Genomic DNA, 20,870 nt, shown 5'->3' with positions numbered 1-20,870 from the left:
GCATTCATTCTTCTTTATTGTTCATTCTTAACAATCTCCCCTGTTAGACCGAGAGTTCAAGAGCAGGGGCTGTCTTTTTACTTGCCTTCCTATCCCCTGTACCTGTACAGTGCATACATCAGACACACAGTCAGTGTTTTTTTAATGAATGAATGAATGAACTATAAAACTTTCAGAATCCCAGATATGAGATTTCTCCTTTGAATTTCCAGTCCTTTTGTCTTATCAACAATCATTGTATTCTGCCTTGAATTACGGTTACTTGGGTACTTACCTTATTCATTTAAATAGCTCCAGTGGTCTTCAAGGGCTGGGATCGTGTTTTGTTTCTCATGTAGTTTCGTGATATTTTTCACTGGCTTTGTCTCTCCTGTTGTTTCTAGGACAGTGTCTTGCACAAAATGGGTGTTTAATAAATATTTGTTGAATGAGTGAATGAGTTAATGAACAAATACATGAAGTTGCCTGCAAATGTAATTCACAAGAATTAATTACACAAGGAAAGGAAGGATAATGGACTGGAAAAATAAATGGTCGGATTTTCAACTAAATGAAGTTAACTCGCAACACCTCCTAGCATATTATTTCCAACATTTTATCATGTGCAAATATTGTTGCATTTCTATTTGAGCAGAGAAATTTTAAAACATGACTTTTTTTCTGAATGAAAAAGCCTCTTTGCTCTTTAACAATAGAAGGGAGAGTCCAGCCTGATTCAACTCTTAGATGGACCTTCCCCCCAAAGAGACACCATATTACTCTTGAAAATAGCTGACTGGTTCCTTCCTTCCCTTTAAAACCCAAAAGAGCCCAAATCCAATATTTTTAAATAACACTTTTCTCTATCATAAAATGTAATTTTTCTAAGTGTCCACTGCTGGGGAGAAGCGAACAGAGACCCGTTGTTCTGGAAAAAAAAATTCCTTACAGGGCTTCCCTGGTGGCGCAGTGGTTGAGAGTCCGCCTGCCGATGCAGGGGACATGGGTTCGTGCCCCAGTCCGGGAAGATCCCACATGCCGCGGAGCGGCTGGGCCCGTGAGCCATAGCCGCTGAGCCTGCACGTCCGGAGCCTGTGCTCCGCAACGGGAGAGGCCACAGCAGTGAGAGGCCTGCGTACTGCAAAAAAAAAAAAAAAAAAAAAAAAAAAATTCCTTACAGCACGATATACTACCAGTATCACCAACACCAAATTCAACTGTTGCAGAAAGACCTCACTCAGGGGAAGGTGAATTAGGGAGAATTTAGTCCCTCTTTTTCTCTACATAAAAAGTAAATTTTATGAAGGCTATTTCTCAGTTAGTATTTGATTAGAACAACCTGTAGAGGGCGTCCTTGCATCAAGAGCCGTAGGGGTTTGAACACTACTGAGGGAAAAATATATTTTCAATTAAAACGACAACTTTCTGGAGTAAAGGAAAATGTCCATTGTGTTGCAAAAGTATTATCTTTAACTGGGGGACAACTGGCATTACAATGCTAAAGTGCTTTAAAGGTTTCAGAATGTATATGAATACATTACATAAATGAATATTCACTGAAATAAAAACTCATGAAATCTTTGAAAAGAGGTAAATGTTATTGTAAAGAAGAATGGCTGTGAAGCTTTGGATGCAAACAGACTTAATTATGATTTACTTATCAGTGGAGGTATAGTGGTTAAGAGAATAGGCTTTGAAACCAGAGTGCCTGGAAATTTGAACCCTGACTCTGCCTCTGACCCGGTAAGTAACCATAGTTACCACTGGGTAACCACAGTCAACTAACTTACTGGATCTTTTTGAGCCTTGTTTCCCCGTCAATAAAATGGGAATAATAATAGTACCTATTTAAAAGACTTGTGAGGTTTAAGTAAGCACTTTAAAGTACTTTTACAATTAAAACACAAAGTTCAAATCCATTGTAGATTTCGTCTAGTTCTTTTCAAAGATCAACAGTTGCACGGTTGAAAATATTTCATAATTGGAAATACACATATTCTGTTCTTTTTAGTAACTTCTCATGACCCAACGCTTAGCTGAATTCATGCACGTGTTCCGCTTCTCTTCCGTTGTTGCCGGTTTGCTCTCCCCTCTTGAGGTATCCACTTCTGCAAGGGACTGGGTGAAAGAACACGCCCAGCCCCAGATGCTCAATCCTTGGGACATTTGTCCAGCATTCGGATGCCAAAAAATACAGAAGTAAACAACTCTTTTCTGAGTCTGAAATCTAAGTTAAAAAAATTTAAAAACCCTTTGCTTCCGTTTTCATTGCTCATCCAAGGGATTAGGCAGGGGGCAAAACAAATCCTCTCTGCTGGGGTCGAGTCGGTGTGGCTGGGCTGGAGCCCACTGCCAGCCAACTACTCTTCCCACAGGCAAGGCCAGATCCTTGGTGTTGCTCTAAAGCGCCTGCGATTTCAGTACCAGCGCGGCACGCCTCCAAATTTCTTAAAATACCGGCAACTATGAAGATATTCACAACTTTTGGGAGCTCTACCCCAGCAGGTCAGGTAAGCCTGTCATCCAGAGCTCAGGGAACTCTTCCAAGTGCTTCCGGTGATCAGGGAGAAGAGCCTCCACAGCTGTTAAAAAGCATCCTCCATGGTGTCAGGCAAGTGACAATGAAACCCCACGCCCCCGCCAACCTGAGCGCCAGCCATCAGGGAACCACTGGACGGTCGAGTCTTGGGTTTTAAATGGATGGGAATGCGCCGTGTCAGCTTAGCGCGGGTGGATGAGGATAGGGTTTGCAGAAGGAGGAATGACAGTAGCGGAAAGGGAGAAGTGGAGGAATATGCGCCTTCATTTAGCCCCGGAGTACAAATGGGAGTTATCATCATCATCACCTGCGCTCAGTTAAGCCCTGTGAAGTCAGTTCACCCCACTTCCCTCCATTCATGCCTCGTCTGGCCAGAGGCAGAAGCGAGGGACTTCCCAGAGGCACCTTTGAGCGCCCTTCTCCGCATCTCCCTCCACCACGTGCGCCTTTCGTGCGTGCTCCCACGCGGCGCACAGCGGCGTGGACGCGGCCTCTGGGGTCCCGTGCCGCCCCACCCCCGTGCGTCTCCCCAGCGCCGCCCAGTGGCGGCCGACTGGGCCGAGTGCCTCCTCTTTCGCACCGCACTTGCGCCGGCCCTTCCCGCTCTTCCTCTCCCGCTGTATTTAACCCTCTGACTGTTGGCCTCGCTCGGCGGGCTGGCATCTCCTGCTTTGCCAGTCTTGCGTCTCTGCTCTCCCCTGTTCCTCCTGCGCCCCCGCCCCCGCCCCCCCGGTCTTGCCCCGCTCTCGCCAGTTCTTCCACTCCCTTCTCCTCTTCCTCCTCGCGCTCACCCGGGCTCACTCGCATCAGAGCCGAGAGGCTACACGCCCAGCTGACTACGCGGGAACGGCCCCGGTTGAGAGACAGCTTAACGGCTGCAGGTTGGGTAGGTGCGGCAGGAGTTTCAGCTGCGAGAGCCACCAGCCAGGAGGTCCGGAGTAGTATGGCCCGGAGAGGCGCCTTCCCTGCCGCCGCGCTCCGATTCTGGAGCATTCTCCCGTGCCTGCTAGTGCTGCGGGCGGAGGTCGGGCAGCCGCCGGAGGAAAGCCTGTACCTGTGGATCGATGCTCACCAGGCGAGAGTGCTCATAGGTAAGGTTTCGCGCCTAACACGGGAGCTTCTGCTTCTTCCCCTGCCTGGGTCTTCACTCTCTGTCCAGCTTTTCCATTAAAGGAGGAGAGATGCATGCATTTAGTATGTTTTCAAAGCTTAATTTCCAAGGAAGATTGGTCTCCCCCTTTTAATTAGCTATTTTCCATCTAAAAGCGTATAAACTTCTCTCTCAAGAAACCTAAGCTGATCTAGTGTTCTGATCATGCTGTTGCTAGTTTCTACAATCCTGAGTTTTTAGGTGGACCCAGCATTTGCTAGCATCAGTTAACTCCACGTCCACTCCTTTTCCCCGAAAGCATGCGTCTTTGGCATCATTCTTATCACCCACAGGAATATCAGTTGGTACGAAGGCAGGTGCCTTGTGAAAAGAAATGACCCATTACTAATTCTTTGGTGTTCTTTTGCGTGCAAGTTCTCATTTGGATGCTTTTAAGTCCAGCTAGTTTGATAGTTTTATTTGTTTTTTTAAAACCAGGATTTGAAGAAGATATCTTGATTGTTTCAGAGGGGAAAATGGCCCCTTTTACACATGATTTCAGAAGAGCACAACAGAGAATGCCAGCCATTCCTGTCAATATCCATTCCATGAATTTCACCTGGCAAGCTGAAGGGCAGGTGAGTTATGTTAACCAGAAAGGTTGAAGAAAATTACCCTTTAATATTTACAGCACCTGATGGCAGGTAGAAATAATACTATATAGTGTGTAGTCGGCTACATTTTTTACAATTTTAAGAGTGATTTTTATGTAATTTCCAAAGCATATGAAGAGTTAACTCCCATTTATTTAACCATGTCACATAAATTAAAGATTCCCAAAAGAAAGGGGTAGGCAAAGTGCCTAAGATCACTATTTTGATAAGTCTCAATGTCTTCAGGCTGCTGGAAATATAATGACCTCAAATACCAACATTACTTTTTTTTCTGTGTTCACTGACATTGAAATATAGCATAATATTTAAGACTTTTTTCTGTAGTATATACCAACCACCTGTGACATTGTTTACAACAATGTCATTGTTTAGAACAATGTCACAGGTGGTTGGTATATACTACAGAAAAAACAGATTTTAAAGTCGATAAGTATTTTTGACATTGTGCCTTTGAAAAAAATTGGTATGTTGAGTGTTATTCACTGGAATGATGTGAACACTATATATTTCTGGCAAGAATTCACAGACTCAGAAAGTGTCATATAAGAATGTTTGTAACACATTGCAAGCTACTGTTTTTTAAATACTTTCATATGGAAAAAGAAAACCACTATATTTTTATGAAGTGTTCCTTTTATTTCTTAGCACATTAGCATCTTTTGTATGTTAACCTTTTGTAGAGGTTCAGTATTACATAAATGACCTAATTTGGGAAGGAAAGGGAGAATAAACATTATGTGAGTTTAGTTTCTTTTGTGCAGTTGGAGAATTTACTCTAGAGGACAAATGGTAAGTAAATTCTTTTGCTCGTTAGTTGGTAAAGTGTATCTACTTATGAAAATCATTGTAGTTATAATTAAAGTCACATTTTCAGGTCTTTTTATTCTAAAACTGTTTAAATGGATATCTTCATAAAGAATGTGATCCAGAAAACACTTTATAAAAAGTAGCTATTTTGAATTGAGACACCACTAGTGTTCCCTCTAATTACCTGTTGTAGTATGGGCGTGACCATTTTAGCTGCCTTTTTTCCTTCACGTCTGTTCTCTCATTTTTCCTTTCTAAAACAGATCAAATCTAGACCCTTCAACACTTCCATTGTCATAAAGGAATAGATGTTCTGGATCCACCAAAGTTCCTAACAGGAAGGTCATCTATTCCAATACCCCCATTCTGCAGATAAGTTCACTGAGGCTCCTGTTGCTCTATAGGGAGAGTATTCCTCTTTTTTTTTCCCTACAGTTTCCTCTTCATAGATACTTTATGGACAACTAATTTTGAAATATTATGAAATCAGTAATCAGTTAATGACCTTTTATTATCTCCTTTTCTTTTTCACCTGAATCTATTGTTTGACCACTTGTCAGCTGGGATCAATATTTTTAAAAAGAACATTTTCTTTACTTCTAAAGAAAATGGATTTGTAAGAACCATTAGAAGGTAGTTTGACTTGCACCCCTCCTTAGCTGAAAGGGTTCAGTAACTGCACTTGAAGTAGAAAATGTCAGTAGCTCCGATTGATTGATTGATCAATTTATTTATTTTTCCTCTGAGTTTGTCTTCTGAAGAATGAAATTTGAAGCAAAGACTTAAGTTCCATGCTCTCTCCCCTTTGCGAACGTTGGCATATTGTTGAGTACAAAATGGATTGCATATCAAACAATCTCAGGACTATTTCTTGTAGGGGATTAGAGAAGATGGTAGAACTGGCATGGAGATGAAGCTTCTAGAATCTTCCCTCTCTTGTTTAGGTGTTGATTATCCATGTGGATTATGCAGGCCAATATTAGCACCTCAGTTATCTTACTCTCTATGTCCAGTCTGCTCCAGATAAGTTACCACAGGTAACTGTGTGAAATCTGGTATGTTTTTTTTGGAGCAGTGTGGCGTACTGGGAAGGGGGAAAGGATCTACACAATGCCAAACAGCAAGATGTTTTAAAATATTATTTAAATTTGACTAATGCCAATAAAGTTCTGTGATTCCAGCACCATAGTTTTTGAAATGCATGGAAATTTTGAATATGGGAAAAATGACTTCAGTGTCAATTAGGTATTTTGAAAGGCATCTTTGGCTAAAGCCAAACCACATCAAAATATCTACATGGAAAATGAAAAGTTCATTCCATTATCTAGTTATTTCATTCAAAAGAATATTAAACATTTAGGGATTTCAACACAAGCAAAATACATAGCTGATTAATGAAATTTTAAACTTAATATTTAAGTGTTTTGGAAACATGTGGGAAAAGTTAAAATAACTTTAGGATTAAGATCTAGCAGAGGCAGTAGGTGTTATCTACTTCCAATAAAGTATTGTCCAGTAACCCAAGGGGTTCTTGGAGCCATTTAAAATAACTTTCATGTTCTACTTCAAACAAATGCAAATAAAAAGTACAGTGAGAATTATTTCCTCACATCACATTGGTCAAGTTTTTTAAAAGTGTTTTTAGTATGTGGAGAATTATGCATACTTATTTGTAGCTGATGTGTATGTTAGCCTTTCTGCAGGGCAATTTGACTTTGATGGCAAAAGGCTTGACATAGATCCTTTGACTAGGAAATTTTACTTCCAGAGATTCCTCCTAAGGAAATAATCATGGATATGAATAAAGTTTTTGGTGCAAGCCTGTTCCTGGTCATGCTATTTATAAAAGTGAAAAACGGCAGAACCTAGAGGTCTGTGATAGTGGCGAGAAGCATTAATAAGAATATTCTAGACATCTACTCAATGCTATGGAAGGATGTTCATGACAAATTAAGTCAGTCGTCTATAACAGTATATTCTGTTTCGTTCCATTACAAAATATGTGGGGAGACATAGGAAAACATGTCTGATAAAAGTCTAATCCTCCAAGGTGTTCACATTAGTTATATCTACATGTATTATGTTTTGGTTTTTTCCACAGTGAATGTGTATTGGTTTGTAATTTTAAAAATTATTTTACATTAAACACATGTAAAAAGTTGTACTTTAGAGTTTAAAATTGTACGATGTTCTGTATTGTAAATAGTTTATATTTCATTTATTATCCAGTATCATTTATCCACTACATATCACTCACAAAATGGTAAAAGAATTTGATTTCATGGCTGATTGTAACCTATGTAGCCCAAATTTGCTAATGTTTACCTTATTCTTACCTACCAGTTTCTTATGAAATCTTCAAAAATCTGCTTTGCAAAGCTTTCCTGCCTGAAATCCAATTCCCTGGCCTCTTCCTCTTGCTGTAATCCTCATTTTCCATGGACAACCCCGTCTCCTCTTTATCTCCCAAAATCTGCTTTGCAAAGCTTTCCTGCCTGAAATCCGATTCCTTGGTCTCTTCCTCTCCCTGTAATCCTCATTTTCCATGGAAAACCCTGTCTCTACTTTATCTGCAAATTAAATATTCATTTTCTGACATGCTCCTTCTCAAGGCTTTTTTTTTTGGCTGCACTGGGTCTTCGATGTGGCGTGTGGATTCTTCTTTGTTGTGGCGTGTGGGCTTCTCTAGGTGTGGCACATCTCAAGCCTTTTAGATTAGAGAAGAATTTCTACTACAGAGGCTGAGGCTTAAAGGATTTTTGGTAATTAAAGTGAAAATACTCTTTATTACTGTACATAACTTACAATAGTTGATATTTTTCAAAGAGGCATTCCTTATTCTAATTTTCCCCTAAATTTGAGACAAACAACAAGGACCTACTGTATAGCGCAGGGAACTATATTCAATATCTTGTAGTAACCTATAATGGAAAAGAATCTGAAAAAGAATCTATATATCTGAACCACTTTGCTGTACACCTAAAACTAACACTATATTGTTTTTTTTAAGTGTGCACTACAGTATTTTATTTCTTTAAACAGCTTTATTGGAGTATAATTGCTTTACAATGGTGTGTTAGTTTCTGCTTTATAACAAAGTGAATCAGCTATACCTATACATACATCCCCATATCTCCTCCCTCTTGCGTCTCCCTCCCACCCTCCCTATCCCACCCCTCTAGGTGGTCACAAAGCACTGAGCTGATCTCGCTGTGCTTGTGGCTGCTTCCCACTAGCTATCTACTTTACATTTGGTAGTGTATATATGTCCATGCGACTCTCACTTCATCCCAGCTTTCCCTTCCCCCTCCCCATGTCCTCAAGTCCATTCTCTATGTCTGCGTTTTTGTTCCTGTCCTGCTCCAGTATCCTCAGAACCATTTTTTTTTAAGATTCCATATATATGTGTTAGCATATGACATTTGTTTTTCTCTTTCAGACTTACTTCACTATGTGTGACAGACCTTAGGTCCATCCACCTCACTACAAATAACTCAATTTCGTTTCTTTTTATAGTTGAGTAATATTCCATTGTATATATGTGCCACATCTTCTTTATCCATTCTTCTGTCGATGGACAGTTAGGTTGTTTCTATGTCCTGGCTATTGTAAACAGAGCTGCAATGAACATTGTGGTACATGACTCTTTTTGAATTATGGTTTTCTCAGGGTAAAGGCCCAGTAGTGGGATTGCTGGGTCGTATGGTAGTTCTATTTTTAGTTTTTAAGGAATCTCCATACTGTTCTGCATAGTGGCTGTATCAATTGACATTCCCACCAACAGTGCAAGAGGGTTCCCTGTTCTCCACACCCAATCCAGCATTTATTGTTTGTAGATTGTTTGATGATGGCCATTCTGACTGGTGTGAGGTGATACCTCATTATAGTTTTGATTTGCATTTCTCTAATGATTAGTGATGTTGAGCATCCTTTCATGTGTTTGTTGGCAATCTGTATATCTTCCTTGGAGAAATGTCTATTTAGGTCTTCAGCACATTTTTTTATTGGGTTGTTGGTTTTTTTGATATTGAGCTGCATGAGCTGCTTATAAATTTTGGAGATTAATCCTTTGTCAGTTGCTTTGTTTGCAAATATTTTCTCCCATTCTGAAGGTTGTCTTTTCGTCTCATTTATGGTTTCCTTTACTGTGCAAAAGCTTTTAAGTTACAGTAGGTCCCATTTGTTTATTTTTGTTTTTATTTCCATTTCTCTAGGAGGTGGGTCAAAAAGGATCTTGCTGTGATTTATGTCATAATGTTCTGCCTATGTTTTCCTCTAAGAGTTTTAAAGTGTCTGGCCTTATATTTAGGTCTTTAATGCATTTTGAGTTTATTTTTGTGTATGGTGTTAGGGAGTGTTCTAATTTCATTCTTTTACAGGTACCTGTCCAGTTTTCCCAGCACCACTTATTGAAGAGGCTCTCTTTTCTCCATTGTATATTCTTGCCTCCTTTATCAAAGATAAGGTGATCATATGTGCATGGGTTTATCTCTGGCCTTTCTATCCTGTTCCATTGACCTATATTTCTGTTTCTGTGCCTGTACCATACTGTCTTGATTACTGTAGCTTTGTAGTATACTGTGAAGTCTGGGAGCCTGATTCCTCCAGCTCTGTTTTTCTTGTCAAGTTTGCTTTGGCTATTCAGGGTCTTTTGTGTTTGCATACAAATTGTGCAATTTTTTGTTCTAGTTCTGTGAAAAATGCCATTGCTAGTTTGATAGGGATTGCATTGAATCTGTAGATTTCTTTGGGTAGTATAGTCATTTTCACAATGTTCATTCTTCCAGTGCAAGAACATGGTATATCTCTTCATCTGTTTGTATCATCTTTAATTTCTCTCATCAGTGTCTTATAGTTTTCTGCATACAGGTCTTTTGTCTCCTTAGGTAGGTTTATTCCTAGATATTTTATTCTTTTTGTTGCAATGGTAAATGGGAATGTTTCCTTAATTTCTCTTTCAGATTTTTCATCATTAGTGTGTAGGAATGCAAGAGATTTCTGTGCATTAATTTTGTATCCTGCTACTTTACCAAATTCATTGATTAGATCTAGTAGTTTTCCGGTAGAATCTTTAGGATTCTCTATGTATAGTATCATGTCATCTGCAAACAGTAACAGCTTTGCTTCTTCTTTTCTGATTTGGATTCCTTTTATTTCTTTTTCTTCTCTGATTGCTGTGACTAAAACTTCCAAAACTTTGTTGAATAGTAGTGGTGAGAATGGGCACCTTGTCTTTTTCCTGATATTAGTAGAAATGGTTTCATTTTTTTTCACCATTAAGAACAATGTTGGCTGTGGGATTGTTATACATGGCCTTTATTATGTTGAGGTAAGTTCCTTCTTTACCTACGTTCTGGAGGATTTTTATCATAAATGGGTATTAAATTTTGTCGAAAGCTGTTTCTGCATCTATTGAGGTGATCGTATTGTTTTTATCCGTGTTTGTTAATGTGGTGTATCCCATTGATTGATTTGCATATATTGAAGAATCCTTGCATTCCTGGGATAAACCCCACTTGACCATGGTTTATGATCCTTGTAATGTGCTGTTGGATTCTGTTTGTGAGTATTTTGTTGAGGATTTTTGCATCTCTGTTCATCAGTGATATTGCCCTGTGGTGTTCTTTCTTTGCGACATCTTTGTCTGGTTTTTGTATCAGGGTGATGGTGGCCTCATAGATTGAGTTTGGGAGTGTTCCTCTCTCTGCTCTATTTTGGAAGAGTTTGAGAAGGATAGGTGTTACCTCTTCTCCAAGTGTTTGATAGAATTCGCCCGTGAAGCCATCTGGTCCTGGGCTTTTGTTTGTTGGAAGATTTTTAATCACATTCTCAATTTCAGTGCTTATGATTGGTCTGTTTATATTTTCTGTTTCTTCCTGGTTCAGTCTCAGAAGGTTGTGCTTTTCTAAGAATTTTTCCATTTCTTCCAGGTTGTCCATTTTATTGGCATATAGTTGCTTGTAGTAATCTCCCATGATCCTTTGTATTTCTGCAGTGTCAGTTGTTACTTCTCCTTTTTCATTTCTAATTCTATTGATTTGAGTCTTCTCCCTTTTTTTCTTGGTGAGTCTGGCTAATGGTTTATCAATTTTGTTTATCTTCTCAAAGAACCAGCTTTTAATGTTATTGATCTTTGCTATCATTTCCTTCATTTCTTTTACATTTATTTCTGATCTGATCTTTATGATTTCTTTCCTACTGCTAACTTTGAGAGTATTTTTTGTTCTTCTTTCTCTGATTGCTTTAGGTGTAACATTAGGTTGTTTATTTGAGATGTTTCTTGTTTCTTGAGGTAGGATTGTATTGCTATAAACTTCCCTCTTACAACTGCTTTTGCTGCTTCCCATAGGTTTTGGGTCATTGTGTTTTCATTGTCATTTGTTTGTAGGTATTTTTTGATTTCCTCAATGATCTCTTGGTTATTTAGTAGTGTATTGTTTAGCCTCCATGTGTTTGAATTTTTTACAGATTTTTTCCAGGAATTGATGTCTAGTCTCAGGGCGTTGTGGTAGGAAAAGATACTTGATACGATTTCAATTTTCTTAAATATACCAAGGCTTGATTTGTGACCCAAGATATGATCTATCTTGGAGAATGCTGCATGAGCGCTTGAAAAGAAAGTGTATTATATTGTTTTTGGATGGAATGTCCTATAAATATCAATTAAGTCCATCTTGTTTAATATATCATTTAAAGCTTGTGTTTCCTTATTTATTTTCATTTTGGATGATCTGTCCATTGGTGAAAGTGGGGTGTTAAAGTCCCCTACTATGATTGTGTTACTGTCGATTACCCATTTTATGGCTGTTAGCATTTGCCTTATGTATTGAGGTGCTCCTACGTTGGGTCGTAAATATTTACAGTTGTTATATCTTCTTGGATTGATCCCTTGATCATTATGTAGTGTCCTTCTTTGTCTCTTGTAATAGTCTTTATTTTAAAGTCTATTTTGTCTGATATGAGAATTGCTATTCCAGCTTTCTTTTGAATTCCATTTGCATGGAATATCTTTTTCCATCCCCTCACTTTCAGCCTGTATGTGTCCCTAGGTCTGAAGTGGGTCTCTTGCAGACATGATGTATACAGGCCTTGTTTTTGTATCCATTCAGCCAGTCTGTGTCTTTTGGTTGGAGCATTTAATCCATTTACATTTAAGGTAATTATCGATATATACATTCCTATTACCATTTTCTTAATTGTTTTGGGTTTGTTATTGTAGGTCTTTTCCTTCTTTTGTGTTTCCTGCCTCGAGAAGTTCCTTTAGCATTTTTGTAAAGCTGGTTTGGTAGTGCTGAATTCTCTTAGCTTTTGCTTGTCTGTAAAGGTTTTAATTTCTCCGTCAAATCTGAATGAGACCCTTGCTGCGTAGAGTAATCTTGGTTTTAGGTTTTTCCCTGTCATCACTTTAAATATGTTCTGCCACTCCCTTCTGGCTCGCAGAGTTTCTGCTGAAAGATCAGCTGGTAACCTTATGGGGGATTCCCTTGTATGTTATTTGTTGTTTATCCCTTGCTGCTTTTAATATTTTTTCTTTGTGTTTAATTTTTGATAGTTTGATTAATATGTGTCTTGGCCAGGTTCTCCTTGGATTTATCCTGTATGGGACTCTCTGTGCTTCCTGGACTTGATTAACTATTTCCTTTCCCATATTAGGAAAGATTTCAACTATAAGCTCTTCAAATATTTCCTCAGTCCTTTTCTTTTTCTCTTCTTCTGGGACCCCTATAATTCGAATGTTGGTGCATTTAATGTTGTCCCAGAGGTCTCTGAGACTGTCCTCAATTCTCTTCATTCTTTTTTCTTTATTCTGCTCTGCAGTAGTTATTTCCACTATTTTATCTTCCAGGTCACTTATCCGTTCTTCTGCCTTAGTTATTCTGCTATTGATTCCTTCTAGAGTTTTTAAATTTCATTTATTGTGTTGTTCATCATTGTTTGCTCTTTAGTTCTTCTAGGTCCTTGTTACATGTTTCTTGTATTTTCTCCATTCTATTTCCAAGATTTTGGATCATCTATCATTACTCTGAATTCTTTTTCAGGTAGACTGCCTATTTCCTCTTCATTTGTTAGGTGTGGTGGGTTTTTGCCTTGCTCCTTCATCTGCTTTGTGTTTCTCTGTCTTCTCATTTTGCTTACCATACTGTGTTTGGGGTCTCCTTTTTGCTGGCTGCAGGTTCGTAGTTTCCGTTTTATTTGGTGTCTTCCCTCAGTGGCTTACGTTGGTTTAGTGGGTTGTGTAGGCTTCCTGGTGGAGGGGACTGGTGCCTGTGTTCTGATGGATGGGGCTGGATCTTGTCATTCTGGTGGGCAGGACCGCATCTGGTGGTGTGTTTTGGGGTGTCTGTGACCTTATTATGATTTTAGGCAGCCTCTCTGCTAATGAGTGGGGTTGTGTTCCTGTCTTGCTAGTTGTTTGGCATAGATTGTCCAGCACTGTAGCTTGCTGGTCGTTGAGTGGAGCTGGGTCTTGGTGTTGAGATGGAGATCTCTGGGAGATTTTCGCCGTTTGATATTACGTGGAGCTGGGAGGTCTCTTGTGGACCAGTGTCCTGAACTCGGCTCTCCCACCTCAGAGGCACAGGCCTGACACCCGGCCAGAGCACCAAGACCCAGTCAGCCACACAGCTCAGAAGAAAAGGGAGAAAAAAAGAAAATAAATAAAGTTATTAAAATTTAAAAAAATTAAAAAGTAATAAAAAAAGAAAGAAGAGAGCAGTCAAACCAACAAAAAATCCACCAATGATAACAAGTGCTAAAAATTATACTAAAAGAAAAAAAAAAACGACGACAGACAGAACCCTAGGCCAAATGTAAAATCAAAGCCTATACAGACACAATCACACAAAGAAGCATACACGTAGACACTCACAAAAAGAGAAAAGGAAGATAATATATATATCTATATTAAAAATAAAAAGGAGAGCAACCAAATCAATAAACTAATCTACCAATGATAATAAAGTCTAAATACTAAACTAAGATAAGCATAACACCAGAAACAAATTAGATGCAGAAAGCAAACCCCAAGGCTACTGTTGCTCCCAAAGTCTACTGCCTCAATTTTGGGCTGATTCGTTGTCTGTTCAGGTATTCCACAGATGCAGGGCACATCAAGTTGATTGTGGAGCTTTAATCCGCTGCTCCTGAGGCTGCTGGGAGAGATTTCCCTTTCTCTTTTTTGTTAGCACAGCTCCTGAGGTTCAGCTTTGGATTTGGCCCCGCCTCTGCGTGTAGGTCGCCTGAGGGCGTCTGTTCTTCGCTCAGACAGGAAGGGGTTAAAGGAGCAGCTGATTCAGGGGCTCTGGCTCACTCAGGCCGGGGGGAGGGAGGGGTACGAATGCGGGGCGAGCCTGCAGCCCCAGAGGCCGGCGTGACGTTGCACCAGCCTGAGGCAAGCCGTGTGTTCTCCCGGGGAAGTTGTCCCTGGATCCCGGGGCCCTGGCAGTGGCAGGCTGCACAGGCTCCCGGGAGGGGAGGTGTGGATAGTGACCTGTGCTAGCACACAGGCTTCTTGGTGGCGGCAGCAGCAGCCTTAGCGTCTCATGCCCGTATCTGGGGTCCGTGCTGATAGCCGCGGCTCGCGCCCGTCTCTGGAGTTCCTTCAGGTGGGGCTCTGAATCCCCTCTCCTTGAACAGTGGTCTCTGAAACAATGGTCTCTTGCCTCTTTGGCAGCTCCAGACTTTTTCCCAGACTCCCTCCCGGCTAGCCGTGGCGCACTAGCCCCTTAAGGCTGTGTGCATGCCGCCAACCCCAGTCCTCTCCCTGGGATCCGACCAAAGCCGGAGCCTCAGCTCCCAGCCCCCGCCCGTCGTGGCGGGTGAGCAGACAAGCCTCTCGGGCTGCTGAGTGCCTGTCGGCACCGATCCTCTGTGCGGGAATCTCTCCGCTTTGCCCTCCGCACCCCTGTTGCTGCACTCTCCTCCGTGACTCTGAAGCTTCCCCCCTCCACCCCCTGCAGTCTCCACCCGAGAAGGGGCCTCCTAGTGTGTGGAAACCTTTCCTCCTTCACGGCTCCCTACCAGTGGTGCAGGTCTCGTCCCTATTCTTTGTGTCTGTTTTTCCTTTTTTCTTTTGCCCTACCCAGGTACGTGGGGAGTTTCTTGCCTTTTGGGAGGTCTGAGGTCTTCTGCCAGCATTCAGTAGGTGTTCTGTAGGAGTTGTTCCACGTGCAGATGTATTTCTGATGTATCTGTGGGGAGGAAGGTGATCTCCCCATCCTACTCCTCCACCATGTTGAAGGTCTCCCCACAATATTGTAAATACACTACACTGGAAAAAAGAAAAGTTAGAAACAGGCCATTTTGCCGACCTCTGACTCACAGTTTTGCTAATTTTTTTAAAAAATAGAATCACTCTACTGGCATGTACGTGTAAGATCAACTGGATAATCTAGTTTTGTCATTCAAATACCCCTAAAGCTCCAGATAGCTTGTTTTTGCAACGTTGTGTTTGATATGATGTAACACTGGCCCCCTTAAACTAGCTGCAGTTTGAGGTCTCAAATTTCCCCTTGGACTGGTTGAGTTAAGGAGACCTGTATTGAAATGGTTTTTTCCTTCCTTTCTCCCCTTGACAAAAATCAAAGAAAAACAATTGAGAGTGAATTTTCATTCAAGTACTTCCTCTCCGTCTTCAAAAGAACTGCCAAATGCCCTGAAACACCTCCTCCCAACTCTGAAGTTATGGTAACACTTATTATTATTATTTAAATCCCTTAATGTGTACTGTCCACATTTTTTCCTAATGGAGTTATGATTGTGTTGGTAGTTACAGCCGAGTAGTTGCATACCTTTGTACTCCTGGGGTTTGCCATCATACCTTTGCAGTGGTTTTATGTCATGAAATGGAGGAAATGCCTCATTTTTTGACCCCTGTTCCATGGTTTCAAAGTGGGAATGTGAATATGTTTACATACTGTGAGCATGATTTTTTTAAAAGAAGGTACTTATATCAAAAGCACAGCTTTAACAAACCTCCCTTTTTTTAAAAAATATATTTGATGCATTTTATTCCACTCGAATAAATCCATTTTCTACAAAAAAAAAAAAACCCCACAGCTTTAAACCTTTAGTGTTTAGATTCTGCTATGCTGTAGTATTTTGCATTGTGGTGTTGTGGACATGCCACAAGGGAATCAAAGAGTAATTCTGCAGAGGGCCCATTTCATTTAGCAAAGCAGGCATGTGCCAGCCATCTGTCGTATCTGCTGATAGAAAACAGCAGTAAGTTTCTCAAACTTTTGCAAGGAAAAAAAAAAAAAGGCTTTATAGCTTAGAGGAGATGAGTTACAAGGTACCTTGTAAGCCACATCTGGTTCTAGAGCGATTTACATGGTAGAAATGTAAACTGTGCTTTGTCTTCCTTACACAGTGGTGTAAAGGCACGTAAACAAACCATTTGCCATTATCCTCTATCTTTATTTCTGACTTTTAAATGCTTGCACCAATAGAAATCTTTTAAATCATTGTGGTGAAGTGGGAAGGAATGATGTTCAATAAAGCATTTTGTTTTGGATTAAACTCATTTAACTTAAATGTCCCTAATGAACAGGATGGGTGTCGTGAGGAAAAAACTTTGGGGATTGAGAGTATAGTGAAAATGCTTTTCATCCTTCAGCTGGATCTCTGGAAGAGGTATTGTCAGATCAGGGCTTCTTTTGCTGCAGTTTTTTAGCCAGCTTTCTCCATTTGCCAACCTGGGATGAACTTGGTTACATTCCCCTGAACCTTAGTGGATGGGGAGTTCTCCCATGCAGGAGAACATGTTCTCTGCCTTCAGTACACAGTCAGTCAACAAACACAGACACTCAGTCAGTCACAGGAGCATACAAAGAGGAGTAAACATGCTCCCTGCCCTCAGGTAGCTTATAGTCTAGGAAACAGATATCCATCACACTCAGGCAAATGAGGTTAGAAAGTCTAGGACTGGCAGAGAACACAAAGAAGGCCATACTTTTCCCTGTCTGGAGCAGGAAAGGAGCCAGGAGCTGAGCATGTGATGTCCGAATTCATTCCTGCAGAATGAGTAAGCTTTCATCAGACCAGCGAGAGAGGAAAATGCCTTCCAAGAGAAGAGCTCAGGATGTTCAAGTGCATGGAGGTCTTAAAGGGAAGGCATGTTCTAGGTGATCATGATGGACCTTGTGTCTCATCTGAGAGGTAAGGGAAATTCAGTCAAGGGGATGTCAAGGTCAAACAATGGAGAAGTGTTTTGGGGGAGGAGAAGAAGGTAGGTTTCTGTCTTCTCTGCTGTGAAGAGAATGGACTCAACATTTTGCAGCTTTGTCCCAGGGATGTATTAAGTAAATCTTTGGTTTCTCTGTTGGGTAGACAGTGGCTTTTCTTTTCTTTTTAAAAAATTTATTCAAGTATAATTGACTTACAATGTTGTGTTAATTTCTGCTGTACAGCAAAGTGGTTCAGTTATACATACATATATATGTATATACATTCTTTTTCATGTTCTTTTCCATTATGGTTTATCACAGGATCTTGAATGTAGTTCCCTGTGCTATACAGTAGGAGCTTGTAGTTTATCCATTCTATATATAATAGTTTGCATCTGCTAATCCCAAACTCCCAAAACATCCCTCCCCCAACCCCCCTCCCCCTTGGCAACCACAAGTCTGTTCTCTATGTCTGTGAGTCTGTCTCATAGATAAGTTCATTTGTATCATAGTTTCGATTCCATGACAGTGGCTTTTCTACAACCACCATTTAGCTCTTCTTTCTTACTAAACTTTTGGAAGAGTTTGCAATGATTAGTCTCAGCTCCAGGTTACATTTTTTTATGTGATTAAGGCACAGAACTATAAAAAATCACTTATGTGAGTGCATAGGAAAAATTTTTTCTAATGGAATCTAGAACTTTGAACTTACTGTAAAAGGATGCTTGAGTAAAGAAAGTAATGTTAATTTGAAGAAGAATCGACTTAGCATCTATTCTCAACTCCCATACTACCTTTCTGATTATCAAGAAAACTTTTCTAAGTATCAAGAAAAGTGTAATAAAGATATAGAAATTACACTTAGCAGGTGATCTTTCAGTTAAAATAATGAGAGGTCGAACACTGGAAATGGGTTAACTCAAACTAAGCCTGCTTCATCAAGTATATGACTTTCTCTCAAAACCTAATAGTTAAAACTCTAAAGTCATAGGACACATTCTCTTCTTCCCTGTTTTCCTCAGGTAGAGATACGGCTGTCTATGCCTCTGCGCTGTACATTTTGTCTTCTTTTTGGATTTTATGGATGAATCTGATTAAAGAATCTTGGAAAATATCAGGCATCTTTTGAAACCCATTCACCTGAACAGAATCTCACAGGGCAGCAGTGTGTTGTGGGCCTGGGACAACGGGACAGATTTGGGGAGTGAGTTCTTACCTGGCAGTGATGAGAGAAAGGACGTGAACCCAGTCCTTGCGTAGCTGCTCTTTGGCCATAACTCGGATCATGCACTGTGTGCAAAACATGATTAAGAACCAAGTCCGTGCCCTTGAGAAAATTAGAAGCTAACTGGAGAGGCAGCTATATATAAACAGATCATCTTAATAATTCCTGGTAAGTGGTATTGTAGAAGTACTGAGGCATTCCCAGGTTGGAATGAGAGTACATAGGAGAAGTAACTCCGGCACTGGGTCTGACTATAGAGTTGGACAAGCACAAACATGGAGGAGGGGATGATTTTCAGGGAAAGGAGACAACATCAGACAAGGCAGAGAGACCAGAGATATGTTATCTGGGGAACTAGTACTTTGGTGTGGCTGGAGTGTATATGCAAGGTAGGGAGCAGAGAGGAAGGCAGGCGGTAGGTCTAGACGACTTTGTCCTTCATGTTAAGGCATCTGAGACTTACTCTATAGGCCGTGTTGAGTCAGTCTGTGAAAAAGTATAAAGCAGAGGACAACAGATTCAGAGTTACAGTCTTTAGATCATCCTGTCAGCAGAATGGAGGAGAGCTTTGAGGGAGGTTGACAGCAAGGAGAGAAATCAGGGATAATGAGATACAAGATCAAGGATGAAGAGAAGGGAAAATGGATTGGGGAAACATTTAAGAGATAAAAATCTGAAAGTCTTGGTGCTAAGAATAAGGAGTGCCTCATTTCCTCCACTTTCTGCTTCACTAACTTGGCAGTAGCCCTATTAGCCTTTCTGTCCCCTACCCCCATGCTTACCCTTCCTGCCTCAGGGCCTTTGCACATGAAGTTTGCTCTGCCTAGGTGCACTCCTGCCAGATTTCTGTGTGGCTTGTTCCTTCGTCTCCCCCATGTCTGATCAAATGTCACCCCCTCTAAGAAACTTATCCTGACTCCCTCCTCTAAAACAAGAGCTACCCACCACCCAGCACTCTGAGTCTTCTGCTCTGCTGCATATTTTTCCATGGCACCTAAAATAATGATAATACTTGATTATATTGGACTTCAATTGTTTGACTCTCCCAATAAATGTAAGTTCATGAGAGCAAGGACTTTGTGTCCTATTCACCATATAACTCCAGGTCCTGGAACATCTGATACACAATAGGTAGGCAATAACTATTTGTTGAATGACTGAATATACTATTGTTCCCATTTGATAGATAAAGCAACTGAGACACAGAGGAGCAAAGGAAACACAGGGAGCAAGGGACAGAGCTGGGATTTAAACCTAGGCAGGTGAGATCCAGAGCCCTTGCTCTGATAAGTGCTAAATAGAGGTATGAACACACAGCGAGCTCGGGGAACACAGAGGAGGAAGCAGCTAATTTTGGCTGAAGAAGTAGGGGAAGGCTTCACCAGAGAAGATACAGTAATCGAACTGGGACTTGAAGGATGTGCATGAGGTGGTTTAATCAGCTGAGACGGGAGCAAGGCACAGGAAGGAGGGCTGTCACAGGCAGAGGCAAAAGAGTTGTGCAAGTGCATTCTGGGAGAGGCTGGTGGTGCCCGAGACTGAGGGCTGATGAGTGGAAGGGAGAATACTGGGGGCTAGGGATGGGGGGAGATGAGGCAATAAAGCTGGATATTTGGTAAGGGCCAGATGGAGAAACACTAGAACCCACGGAAAGGTCACTTGACCCAATTCTTAAATCTATAAGAAAAGCAGTTTAGATGACCTCTAAATGCCTTCTGAATTCTGAAATGTTATGATTCTATGTCTTAAGTAGAACATCTTCAATCATTTAATATTAATGGTTATATATATATATATATATTTTTTTTTTTTTTTTGCGGTATGCGGGCCTCTCACTGCTGTGACCTCTCCCGTCGCGGAGCACAGGCTCTGGACGTGCAGGCTCAGCGGCCATGGCTCACGGGCCCAGCCGCTCCGCAGCATGTGGGATCTTCCTGGACCGGGGCACGAACCCGTGTCCCCTGCATCAGCAGGTGGACTCTCAACCACTGCGCCACCAGGGAAGCCCATAATGGTAATATCTTTATACAAACTGTAACGTCTGTCTCTAGATTTTTTTAAATCAAGGCAGAAAGATTCTTCCTCCAAAATGATCTTGTTGTCAGATTTAAAAAAGATTCATCTGAGAATACTTTCTTTATCCTATGTTAATGATAACAGCCAATACTTACATAAAGCATACTCTGAACTGGGCACTCTTCTAAGCACTCTACAGATATTATCAGATCCTCACAACAGTCCTGAGGTAGGTACTATTATTATCCGCAATTCATGGATGAGGAAACTAGGGCATAAGGAAGTCAAATTACTTGCCCAAGACTATACAGCTAAGAATACTTATGTACGCATTTATATACTTCACAGATGTTTCTTTGATGATTTTTGGAAT

At 40.7% G+C, this 20,870-nt stretch overlaps 1 protein-coding gene across 1 annotated transcript in view; it reads left to right on the top strand.

Moving 5' to 3' along the window:
• Positions 1–3,461: 3,461 nt before the first annotated feature.
• Positions 3,462–20,870, top strand: part of WIF1 (WNT inhibitory factor 1) — a gene marked incomplete at both ends in the record, with an annotated part of 85,342 nt that continues 67,933 nt past the window's right edge. The window contains 2 exons of the mRNA XM_082850349.1: positions 3,462–3,609; positions 4,107–4,246. Of these exons, the coding sequence (XP_082706475.1) occupies positions 3,462–3,609; positions 4,107–4,246 (288 nt within the window). The remainder of the gene's footprint in view (positions 3,610–4,106; positions 4,247–20,870) is intronic.

The sequence above is a fragment of the Leucopleurus acutus genome (genome assembly GCF_964270905.1).
Source record: "Leucopleurus acutus genome assembly, chromosome: 11".
Taxonomy (NCBI): Eukaryota; Metazoa; Chordata; class Mammalia; order Artiodactyla; family Delphinidae; genus Leucopleurus; species Leucopleurus acutus.
This window is presented reverse-complemented; position numbering and strand designations above follow the sequence as displayed.